Source organism: Juglans microcarpa x Juglans regia, chromosome 6D (genome assembly GCF_004785595.1).
Source record: "Juglans microcarpa x Juglans regia isolate MS1-56 chromosome 6D, Jm3101_v1.0, whole genome shotgun sequence".
NCBI lineage: Eukaryota > Viridiplantae > Streptophyta > Magnoliopsida > Fagales > Juglandaceae > Juglans > Juglans microcarpa x Juglans regia.
Genome location: NC_054604.1, coordinates 28,859,928 through 28,870,237, shown reverse-complemented (window position 1 = coordinate 28,870,237; position 10,310 = coordinate 28,859,928). Strand labels below are relative to the sequence as shown.

At 37.1% G+C, this 10,310-nt stretch overlaps 2 protein-coding genes and 1 long non-coding RNA gene across 4 annotated transcripts; 1 reads left to right on the top strand and 2 right to left on the bottom strand.

Moving 5' to 3' along the window:
• Positions 1–424: 424 nt before the first annotated feature.
• On the top strand, positions 425–6,015 carry LOC121234196 (protein NLP7-like). Of its 2 annotated transcripts, XM_041130039.1 has the most exons (5): positions 425–811; positions 2,769–3,343; positions 3,542–3,589; positions 3,710–4,634; positions 4,783–6,015. In XM_041130039.1, exons 1-5 carry the CDS (start codon positions 427–429, stop codon positions 5,889–5,891), a joined length of 3,042 nt encoding a protein of 1,013 aa, XP_040985973.1. In that variant the 5' UTR covers positions 425–426; the 3' UTR covers positions 5,892–6,015. The 2 variants fall into 2 exon arrangements, with proteins under 2 accessions (XP_040985973.1, XP_040985974.1); XM_041130040.1 differs by lacking the exon at positions 3,542–3,589.
• On the bottom strand, positions 3,445–3,846 carry LOC121234198. The gene is made up of 2 exons (XR_005934341.1): positions 3,707–3,846; positions 3,445–3,586 (listed from the first exon to the last, which is right to left on the bottom strand). It is a non-coding gene; the product is annotated as an uncharacterized LOC121234198 (long non-coding RNA).
• A 1,555-nt stretch (positions 6,016–7,570) lies between the features above and the next one.
• On the bottom strand, positions 7,571–9,819 carry LOC121234197 (bidirectional sugar transporter SWEET4-like). Its single transcript, XM_041130041.1, has 5 exons — positions 9,634–9,819; positions 9,420–9,456; positions 8,763–9,141; positions 8,156–8,275; positions 7,571–7,993 (listed from the first exon to the last, which is right to left on the bottom strand). Exons 1-5 carry the CDS (start codon positions 9,674–9,676, stop codon positions 7,763–7,765), a joined length of 810 nt encoding a protein of 269 aa, XP_040985975.1. The 5' UTR covers positions 9,677–9,819; the 3' UTR covers positions 7,571–7,762.
• Between the last annotated feature and the right edge of the window lie 491 nt (positions 9,820–10,310).

Genomic DNA, 10,310 nt, shown 5'->3' with positions numbered 1-10,310 from the left:
ATTGATATAGTATTTTAAAAATTTATCTAACCTTTTCACTTTATTAAAATTCAAATTTTATATTAATATGCTCATTTTAAAATAGAGTTGTGACATGTAAAATAATTAAGTACTATCATTATTAAAAAGACTTTTTATATTTTTCTTTTATTTTTATAAAACAATTATAAAAATATTTTTATTCCAATATTTTTTTTTTTTAGAAATTTGGTTACACGTAAGACGCAACATAGGATAGAAATCCAATTATTTTAAAGAAGTATCACATTAATAAAGAAAATATATATAAATAAATTTTATAGATTTATAATGTTTTTTTAAGATTTATTCTATTATAAAAATAATTTTATAATTTGGTATATTGCATTCTTGTAAATTTATTTTTATATAATTTTTGTATGAATTCCAAATTTCCAATGGATTCCAATGGATTACCTCACCCTCCCCCTCTGTCAATTCGGTGAAACTATATCCCGGAAACAGTGTACGACGAAAATGGGCGGGCCGGAGGAACAGAACTCCGGCTTCCCTCCCAAGTCACCGGGACCAACAGTAGAGGTAGAGGAAGAGGAGGACAGATTCGAGGCGTTGGTCATGGACCCGGATGATTTTGATGGTTCCTGGCCGTTGGATCAGATCTCCTTATTCTCCGACCACAACCACGAAAATAACGATAATAATCTCCCCATGTCTCCGCTCTGCCTCTCCTGCTCCGACCAGGCCTTTTCTCCTCTCTGGGCTTTCCTCGATGGAAACGACTACGCAACGCATGCAACCTCAGCTCTCCCGGACTGCTCGGGTTTGCTATCCGGTGAGTTTGGTTTCTCATATCGTTCTAGGATTGGGTTCTGATATTTTGATTTGTTTCTTTTGGAAATGTTGCAATAGAAGTTTAGAAGTTTCTTTTTACAGTGTTTGGTTTGGGTTGTTGATTAGAATTGGATTTTGGTATCGATACTAGTACTTTTTGCTTCTTTGAGTTTCGGATTTTTCACCGAGTATGCAAGTGGGAAAGACCGTAATTGCTGCTTTTTCTTTCCTGGTTCTTTTAAGCTCTGTTTGGTTGCGGAGAAAGTGGAGGGCAAAGAGAATGAAGCACGAGAATTCCCAATAAAAAAAAGGGAAGATTAAACTGAAGGAACTATTATGATATGGCCATGCATTTCTAGCGAGTTCATCCTTCTCTTAGCAATTGACAGAGAATATAAAGTATAGTAAGTATAGTAGGGTAATATCTTGTTCTAACTATTATCAAGCTAGAATCCTTGCTGAGAACTTTTGCACCTACGATTAGTCGGGACTTTTGTCCCAGAAACCCAGTGCCAGTAAAAAAGATATTCTCAAGCTAGAAAAAATTTAATCACTAACAATAACTTTGATAAATTGGCCATAAAAGAAAACAAGGAAACAGATCCTAATTTTAAAAAAAAAAAATACATATTTCAGAAATTAGTAAATGAGAAAAAGTTACTAATTTCTGAAATTTTTATGGCCAATTTATCAAAGTTATTGTTAGAATCCTTAGTAAATGATATGGCCAATTTCTGAAATTGTTAGAACCCTTGTTATCAAATTTACTAATTTCTGAAATTTTTATGGCCAATTTTTTAAAAAAATACATATTTCAGAACTTAGTAAATGATAAAAATTTAAATTGGCCATAATAGAATCCTTAGAAAATGAGAATCTTTGAAATCATCTTGGTACCTTATACAAAAAATACAAAAAGTTCCTGTCTGAGACGAAGCCCTGTTTTATGAAGAGTTAAAAAGACCTATTAACATAGGAGGTAGCTGTCAAGTGGAAGAGTAGGATAAAATATGACCAGCTGAGCCAATATTCGCTAAACCACCTGCCACTTTGTTCCCCTCTCACCTCCAGCTTGAATTGCAGCCTTAAAAGGACTTCACCCTCCTATCATAATCAATGGGGTGGTTACCTTCTTCTTTGTCTTGTTTTTTACCCCATCTCAGAGTGCCAACAAGCATTGATACCAATTGTGAAAGAAGAGACTAGATATTGTTTTAGCTAGACGCAAACCTTTAAACCCTTAAGGGATTCCAAGGAAATCACTCGACTGGAAAATAAAATAAATATCAAACAGAGTTTTGTTGAAATATGAATATGTGTTTGTTTTTGGGTTTACATATAGATGGCCTATTTATTGGTGCTATAAAGCTTAATTTGCAAGCAATAACAACCCTAAACTATAGAGTATCTTACTTGGACTTGATTTTGACCATGCAAGAAACATAAGGAATTAAAAACATGAGGAAATAAACACGAAAAATCATAACTAGTACAATTATATAAAAATATAAAAGATTTTTTTTTTTTATATAAGTAAACAATTGTATTAATAGAATAGGCATAACCCGAGTACACAAGATGGTATACAAGAGGATAAAAATATAAAAGTATTAGCAAATGATAAGAATTGACCCCTCATATTCTAGAATCAAAAGCATAGCATACACTTAATTTGCTTCGATTTTGTTTTCTTTCTTTCTCTCTCTTAAGTCATTTTCTGAACAATCAAGCGGACAATTGCATATCAGTACGAATTAGTGTATTGGATGATGTTTGCTTATCTTGTTCAGCCTGGGCTTTGAATTGAGACTTTGTCACCATCTGCAATAGTTTTTATTATATTCAATTGGGTTTGTCGATATTGTCCAATAAAAAAATAGGATACTTTTGTACCACTTGGAGCTTCACTCAGAGGTTCACTCATTTGGGTTCTGACTTTGAAGTTACACCATATACAGGTACTCCCATTTGTATAGCTGAAAGGCCAATGGTGAATAATGACGGTAAGCAAAGACTTCCATCTCCACTTAGTGAGCTGATGCCCCTGGACAATCCAGATGGGTATTGTGCCATCAAGGAGAGGATGACACAGGCACTTCGTACTTTCAAAGATTTGACGGAACAAAATGTTCTTGCTCAAGTTTGGGTACCTGTAAAGAATGGGAGTCGGTATTCGCTCACGACTTCAGGGCAGCCTTTTGTTATTGTTTCTCATATCAATGGACTTCATCAGTATAGGATGGTCTCTCAGATGTACATGTTTCCCGTGGATGAGGAGACCGATGGACTCCCTGGACTTCCTGGCCGTGTTTTCCAGAAAAGAGTACCGGAATGGACTCCAAATGTGCAGTTTTACTCCATGCTGGAATATCCACGTCGTAATCATGCCCAGAATTACAATGTTCATGGAACCTTGGCATTGCCTATGACTGAGCCTTCTGGCCAGTCCTGTGTTGCTGTGCTTGAGCTCATCATGACTTCAGCAAAGATCAATTATGCACCTGAATTTGATAAAGTCTGCAAAGCACTTGAGGTCGGTCTCTTTTCCCCTTGCTGTGCATGTGGAATTTCATGCTGTTTTCTTATTTGATGACATTTAGATGATGATTATGCTCTTCGTGTGGTTCTTTAAAAAATATTGTTGCCCATGAAATTGTTCGCCTTGGAAAGTATTGTTGCTAACTTCAACATTTCAAGATTCCTCAGTCACATAATTTCAGTTCTCCTGCAGACAGTAAATCTGAAAAGTTCCAAGATATTGGATTGTCCAAACACACTGGTGAGCTGCAAATATCATGCACGTCAAATATTTGTGCTCTAGAAACCAAGATAAATCCAGTTTCTTTCAGTTTTTGTTCCTTTTTCTAACACATATATACTTGGAAATGTTTTAAACCAGATCCGTAATGAAGGTCGCCAGAATGCACTGGCTGAGATTTTGGGGATATTGACTGTGGTGTGTGAAACTCACAAATTACCTTTGGCTCAGACTTGGGTTCCATGCAGGCATCGTAATATTCTGGCCCATGGTGGTGGTTTGAAGAAGAGCTGTACTAGCTTTGATGGTAGTTGCATGGCACAAGTCTGCATGTCAACAACTGATGTGGCATTGTATGTTGTAGATGCTCACATGTGGCGATTCCGGGAGGCCTGTGTTCAGCATCACCTGCAAAAGGGTCAGGGAGTTGCTGGGAGAGCATTTTCGTCTCATAATTCATGTTTCTGTGGAAACGTTACCCTATTCTGCAAAACTGATTACCCCTTAGTTCACTATGCACGAATGTTTGGGCTAGCCAGCTGTTTTGCAATCTGCTTACGGAGCACTCATACTGGAGATGATGATTACATTCTCGAATTTTTTCTGCCCCGTGGCATCTCAGATTTCTATGAACAACAGATATTATTGGGCTCCTTACTGGCAACCATGAAACAGCATTTCCAGAGTCTTAAGGTTGCTTCAGGTATTGAACTTGAAGAGGAAGTATCTGTTGAAATCGTTCAAGTTTCTACGGACGAAAGAATTGATTCAAGACTTGAATCCGTACGAATACCCCCATCTACGAAATCACCTCCTGGGCCTGATGGCTTGCCGAATATGGGAGACATGGTGCAGGTAGATTCATCAAAACAACAGTTAATGGTGCACTTGAATGACATAGATTATAATGGTGCTGGAAGCCTCAATAAGTTTTCTCCCTCAGAGAATAAGGAGATGAGAAAAACGTCAGAGAGAAAACGTGGAAAAACTGAGAAATCAGTTAGTCTTGAAGTTCTCCAACAATATTTTGCTGGTAGTCTTAAAGATGCTGCAAAGAGCCTTGGTGGTATGCTTATATTGCTAGTGAAAAGCTTCTTGCAATTTTTTCTTTCATGATTTGGGTGATGCTGAATTTGTTATACATAAAAACTGACTTTTTTAATTGACAATAGCAATTAAAATGTATTATTCTTGGGAATATTCTTGCTTTGCAGTTTGCCCTACTACGATGAAGCGCATCTGTAGGCAGCACGGGATCTCCCGATGGCCTTCTCGCAAGATCAACAAGGTCAACCGTTCCCTCTCTAAGCTAAAGCGTGTAATTGAATCTGTTCAAGGTGCTGAAGGAGCATTTGGTTTAAGTTCTATCCACCCCAGTCCACTTCCTGCCAGATCCAATCAACAAACATCACCATGCTTTAAACCCTCTGAACCTCGGGAAATGAATGAATCACCAACACCAAAAAACAATCATCAACAGGATGACATGGGAGATCAATTGCAAGGAGAGAGAATGCTTTGTCCGGAGAAACTTGTTCATGATCATAGTAGGTTTCCCCCAGAGGTCGATAAAGGCTCAAGCAGGTCCAAATCAAGGAGTAGCTCGTATGAAGAAAGTGCGGGCAGCCCAACTTCTCACGGTTCATGCCAAGTTAGTCCCCCAAATAAAAGCACAGTACCGGCAAAGCATCCATGCGTTTCTTCCATCAATGAGCAATGCGTTAATGTAGGGGGCTCCCCTGAATTGGCATATCCAACTACAAGTCCACTAAATATGTCAGCTACATACTCAATACCTGATGTTCTTTTGATGACAGAACCTCAAGAAACATTTGAAGGAATGCTGATTGAGGATTCTGGAAGTTCAAAAGATTTGAGAAATCTGTGTCCTTCAGTTGCAGATGCTCTGTTGGATGAGCAGGTCCCAGAATTTTGTTCGACAAACCCTCTATGTCCCAATATGGCTCCCAACCAATCCATGGCTCCCCTTGCTCACACGATGCCACACGATAGAGCTAGGAAGGAGATGAAGAGCCTGACAGTGAAGGCAACATATAGAGAAGATATCATCAGGTTTCGCATCTCCTTGGGTTCGTGTATTTTGGAGTTGAAAGAAGAAGTGACAAAGAGGTTGAAACTGGAGGTGGGTACATTTGAGATCAAGTATCTCGATGATGATCATGAGTGGGTATTGATAGCCTGTGATGCTGACCTGCTGGAGTGTATGGATATTTCAAGATTGTCGGGCTTTAATACAATCAGGCTTTTGGTTCAAGATATAATGTCCAATATGGGGACCTCCTGTGAGAGCTCTGGGGAGTGAGAATTAGGCTGTATGTATTTGTAGTTCTAGAGTCCCAATATTCTTGTAGGCACAGGATCCTGTAAGTTGTAAATCTTGGTTTTTATGCCATGCTCAAGTTGCAATAAAATTTCCATTCAATTTAGGACTTCCTAGATTCGAATTATAATATAGATTCAAGCACGGTTCTAGTTTTTCTCGAGAAACGCCATCTTTGATAAGGAAGAAAATGGCTATTGTACTTCTTGGAAGATCAATTACTTATAAGTAATGCTATACATCACATTCTCATTTTATTTTGATCATATTAAGTAATATGTGGCATATTTATCATCATTAGATAATAAACAAGTATGCAATAAATGATCATTTAATGGTGATAAATGTGCCACATCATATTAATTGGTGAGATGAAAGTGAGACGATAATATGATGTATAAAATTTTTCATTACTTATATACACCTAAACTTGAGAGTAGGGTAAGATATATGGGTAATGATACCCTTGCAACCAGTTCACTATTCTTTTATTACTTACACTATATTTGAAATTTTTTATTTTTTTATCAATTTCTTTTAAGTATTTTTTTAACATCCTTCATCATTAAGAAAAAATTGAAAAAATATATAATTTTACTAATAATCACTTCCTTAACCATTAAGTAAAATAATAAATTAAAAAATTAAATATAAAAAGAGTAGTAAATAAGTAGTAGAAATGTAGTAATCCTATCATTTTTCAAAATATATCATCATCTTCCCTATTGTCATAATACAAAGCATCCTTGGAATGAACCTTTTTTTAAGGGTGCTACCCACCCCCTACGGGACGGGGCACCCCTTCCTCCACCTCGCCCTGCATGGGGCGGGGGGTGGGGTTTTCACCCCCATCCCCCTCTTCCGGGATGCGAGATCAATTCCCAATCCACCCCGCCTCTTTTCACTTAAAAAAATACTATATTTATTTAATTTAAAAATTATTTATAAGTGCAAAAGTAATTAAAAATACATTTTTAGATCTAAATTATAAATTTAAATTTTGTAAATATGACTATAATTTAAAAACTATGTAATTTTTAAATTTGTTAGTGCATATTTTGTGTAAATTATAGTGTATTAACTTTTAGACTATATAATTTTTAAATTTGTCAATGCATATTTTGTGAACAAGTCTAACAAATTGTAATATATATTTATATATACATAATTTATAGAATATAAATATATATTTATGCTTATATATATGTATATAATATATATATATATATATATATAAATGTAAGCGAAGGAAATGCGGGCGGCGTTGGGCCCTCCCCCCACCCGCCCCCGCTAGGGTCCCTAGATGCGGCGCGGGGGGACCTCCCCAGCACGGACGGAGCGAGATTGCCCTACCCGCCATGCGGGGGCCAACCCCGCTCCGTCCATGTTGGGGCAGAGCGGAAGCGGGGAGTGGCAGCGGGCCCCGCCCCACTGCACACCCTTACCTTTTTTAAGGCTTTTAACAAAGTCCAAAAGATATACAAAGCGGAAACGATTGAGAAATTTTTAGTACTCGTTTAGATGGTGGATGAGTTGAATAAAATATTATTAAAATATTATTTTTTAATATTATTATTATTTTGAGATTTAAAAAAATTATAACGATGAGATAAGATCAAATAAGATGAAATATTTCTGTATGCCGAAACAGAAAAAGTTCCCAAGCCAATGGCATGGTTGCTGACCTGCCTCATTGCAACATGGGAATTACACGCGTACGTAAATGGCGAAGCCAGGTACAGGGAAGAAAGTAACATAGTAATGACACGTAATGAGATCTAGGCTGGACAAATGTTTTGGAAGTGGGGTCCAGTAATTCAGCAGTGGTGTTAGGAGGGTGGAAACTCTTTTAATTAAGCAGTAGCAGTAGCAGTAGCAGTTGCAGATCCATCATTTTGATGTCTAGCACTGCCTTCCTTCTTCTTCTTAGAGTCATCTTGATCAGCGGCCACCACCACCTCAGACATATCCAACACCCCTTTGCTTAATTTCCTAGCTGCAATCTGTCGTTTTGTGGATCTGTAAAAGGTCGCATAGAGAACCAGCTGGGCTATGCCGAACAGTGCTCCCACTGCGTTGGGTACCTGTCACCGAACCCATCAGGCATAGCCATAGAGGCCCATTTCTCATATTTTCAAGCCAATTTCAATTGGTGCGTATAATTACCATGAGAAGTGCTCAATTACTATAATGGACATGGTTAAAAGCAAGGCAGAGAGAGATAAGAGAATATGTGGAATTATTACAGCAATAAAGGGGTCGAAACGGATAAGAGCGTAAGCAGTCCAAGCAAGACCATTGGCGACGGAAGCGAAGGAGAGGAAGAATGGCATGTACTCCACGCTTTTTGTGTATATCACCAATTTCTGCATCACAAGATGGCATATTTTCTTTTAATTTCACATATAATATATATATATATATATATGACCAATTAATTCACTGCTTCAGAAACAAGGCCGGCTATTAATTAATTTGTTTCTCATTATGAAAATATAAAAATACCAAATTCTTTTTTATACTAATATATATATATATATATATAATGAAATTTCAATAAACAGACTTATAAATAATATTCTTTTAACAAAAGTAAATTTCTTAAAACTCTCGAGTGAGGAGGATTTGATAGAGCTTATTATATATCAGGAAATCCTTGTTAATTTCTATACTCAATATATGTTGTTGTTATTTCGTATATATAATTACTCAGTATGAGACTCCATTGTACGTAAATAATAAAATTTTGGCAGGATATAACATGATCAAAATTAATTATCAGTACCATATTATAATATATCTGTATGGTGATAGTAATATATATATATATATATGGTTGATTGGACAAATTACCATGATAGTCAATGGCGCAGCATACATCATGACGCTGAACGCAATGCATACGATGCCGACAATCATAGAGCGTTCCTTGGGCGTATGGGCTAGAGTTAGAATTAAAACAGTGAGAACGCTGATGAATATGAATTCAACGAGCACAAAAAGCAAAACTCTCAGCCTCTTTTGAGGGTCAGAGTAGATCAAGAAGAGGATTATGTATGCGAGCTCGATGGCTGTCCCCGTTCCATTAATGGTCACCACCAGTGTGCTGTGGGGATGCACCATGGGCACTCCGTACAAGGTCCAGGCCATGCAGTTGAGTAGGGTCGCTAGGTATGGTGCTGCTGAGTATTGCTCTACTGAACCTTTCTTCCATATTTGAACAAAAGTTGGCCTGAGAATTGATTAATTAGATGCCTGCCATTCGTTATAAATTATAATAATAATAATAATAATAATAATCAAATAAAGAATGTAAATGAATTTTTTTAGTTTTATCTTTTGATCTTTCCAATTATTTAATGTCGAAAAAAAATAACATAAGGCTAATTTGTACTAGAGGAATATATATGATCTTTTCCCAGCCCCCTCTTATGGTTTTGTAGCTAGGAAGAAATTAATATTGGGAATGCCGAAATCACTGCCATTTGTAGACATGTAAAACAAGCTTACACCGGGGACAAGAACAAGGAGAGGGAGATCAGGTTTCCTGAAAACAAAAACAAATTAAGAATCCCATGTCAGTTTTGAGTCGAGATCGTGAAAAAGATCAAAATGGTAATGATCGAGTTCTGTCGATCTAATCATCAAAACTTTTGAGGGGACACTACTCATGCAACTAAAACATGATACTTTTTTCAGAGGATCAAACTATATTATATCCTACCTAGAACACCAACTACTGTTCGAGCAGCATCTGCAGAAACCATTGCTGGAGCTGAAGAAGAGCGAAGGGCAACGAGAAACCTAAAAGAAAAGTGGGTTTTGAAGCTGAAGTTAGAAGCTGATGAAGAGTGAAAGAGAGACGGAGATATATATAGAGGGGATGGCCATTGAAAAAGAAATAAAATAAAAGATAGCCGTTCGGTGAGGGTCCATCTGAGATAAGATTATGGTTTGGATGGTACCCAAAACTGGTCGGTCACTTGCATGACATGTATTGGGTGGCGCAACGTAAAGCAACACATGGAAGGAAGTGCCTTAAATGTAGTCATCATCGCTGGGAAACCATGGCAATTCTTACCCTTAGGCCGGTGAGGGAGAGAGCTGGCACTGTCTTCAAGATTCTTACCACCCTAGACTTAATTACAGGTATCAGAAAGTGACATTAATTTTCATGGGGTGCTTTTGTTAGGGAGACAAAAAAAAGAGGCCACTTGTAACTTATCATTACTGACACTTAACCTGAATTTAAGTCTAACTTATCCAGATTAAAAAAAAAAAAAAAAAAAAAACTCAAACTTATCCAAATCGTGGTAGGTAATGAGTTTTTTTTTTTTTGAGGTTGAGTTACTGAGTTTGACTTTTTTGAGGGTCAGATCTCATGCATGCATGTATCCTCAG

What these genes read in the sequence shown, in the direction of transcription:
- LOC121234196 (XM_041130039.1), top strand. Translation starts at nt 427, where the DNA reads ATGGATTACCTCACCCTCCCCCTCTGTCAATTCGGTGAAACTATATCC. An exon ending in CTGCTCGGGTTTGCTATCCG is followed by an intron (nt 812 to 2,768) that starts GTGAGTTTGGTT and finishes CACCATATACAG; the next exon opens with GTACTCCCATTTGTATAGCT. An exon ending in TGGATTGTCCAAACACACTG is followed by an intron (nt 3,590 to 3,709) that starts GTGAGCTGCAAA and finishes GTTTTAAACCAG; the next exon opens with ATCCGTAATGAAGGTCGCCA.
- LOC121234197 (XM_041130041.1), bottom strand. Translation starts at nt 9,676, where the DNA reads ATGGTTTCTGCAGATGCTGCTCGAACAGTAGTTGGTGTTCTAG. An exon ending in CTGCGCCATTGACTATCATG is followed by an intron (nt 8,276 to 8,762) that starts GTAATTTGTCCA and finishes CTTGTGATGCAG; the next exon opens with AAATTGGTGATATACACAAA. An exon ending in GTTTCGACCCCTTTATTGCT is followed by an intron (nt 7,994 to 8,155) that starts GTAATAATTCCA and finishes GTTCGGTGACAG; the next exon opens with GTACCCAACGCAGTGGGAGC.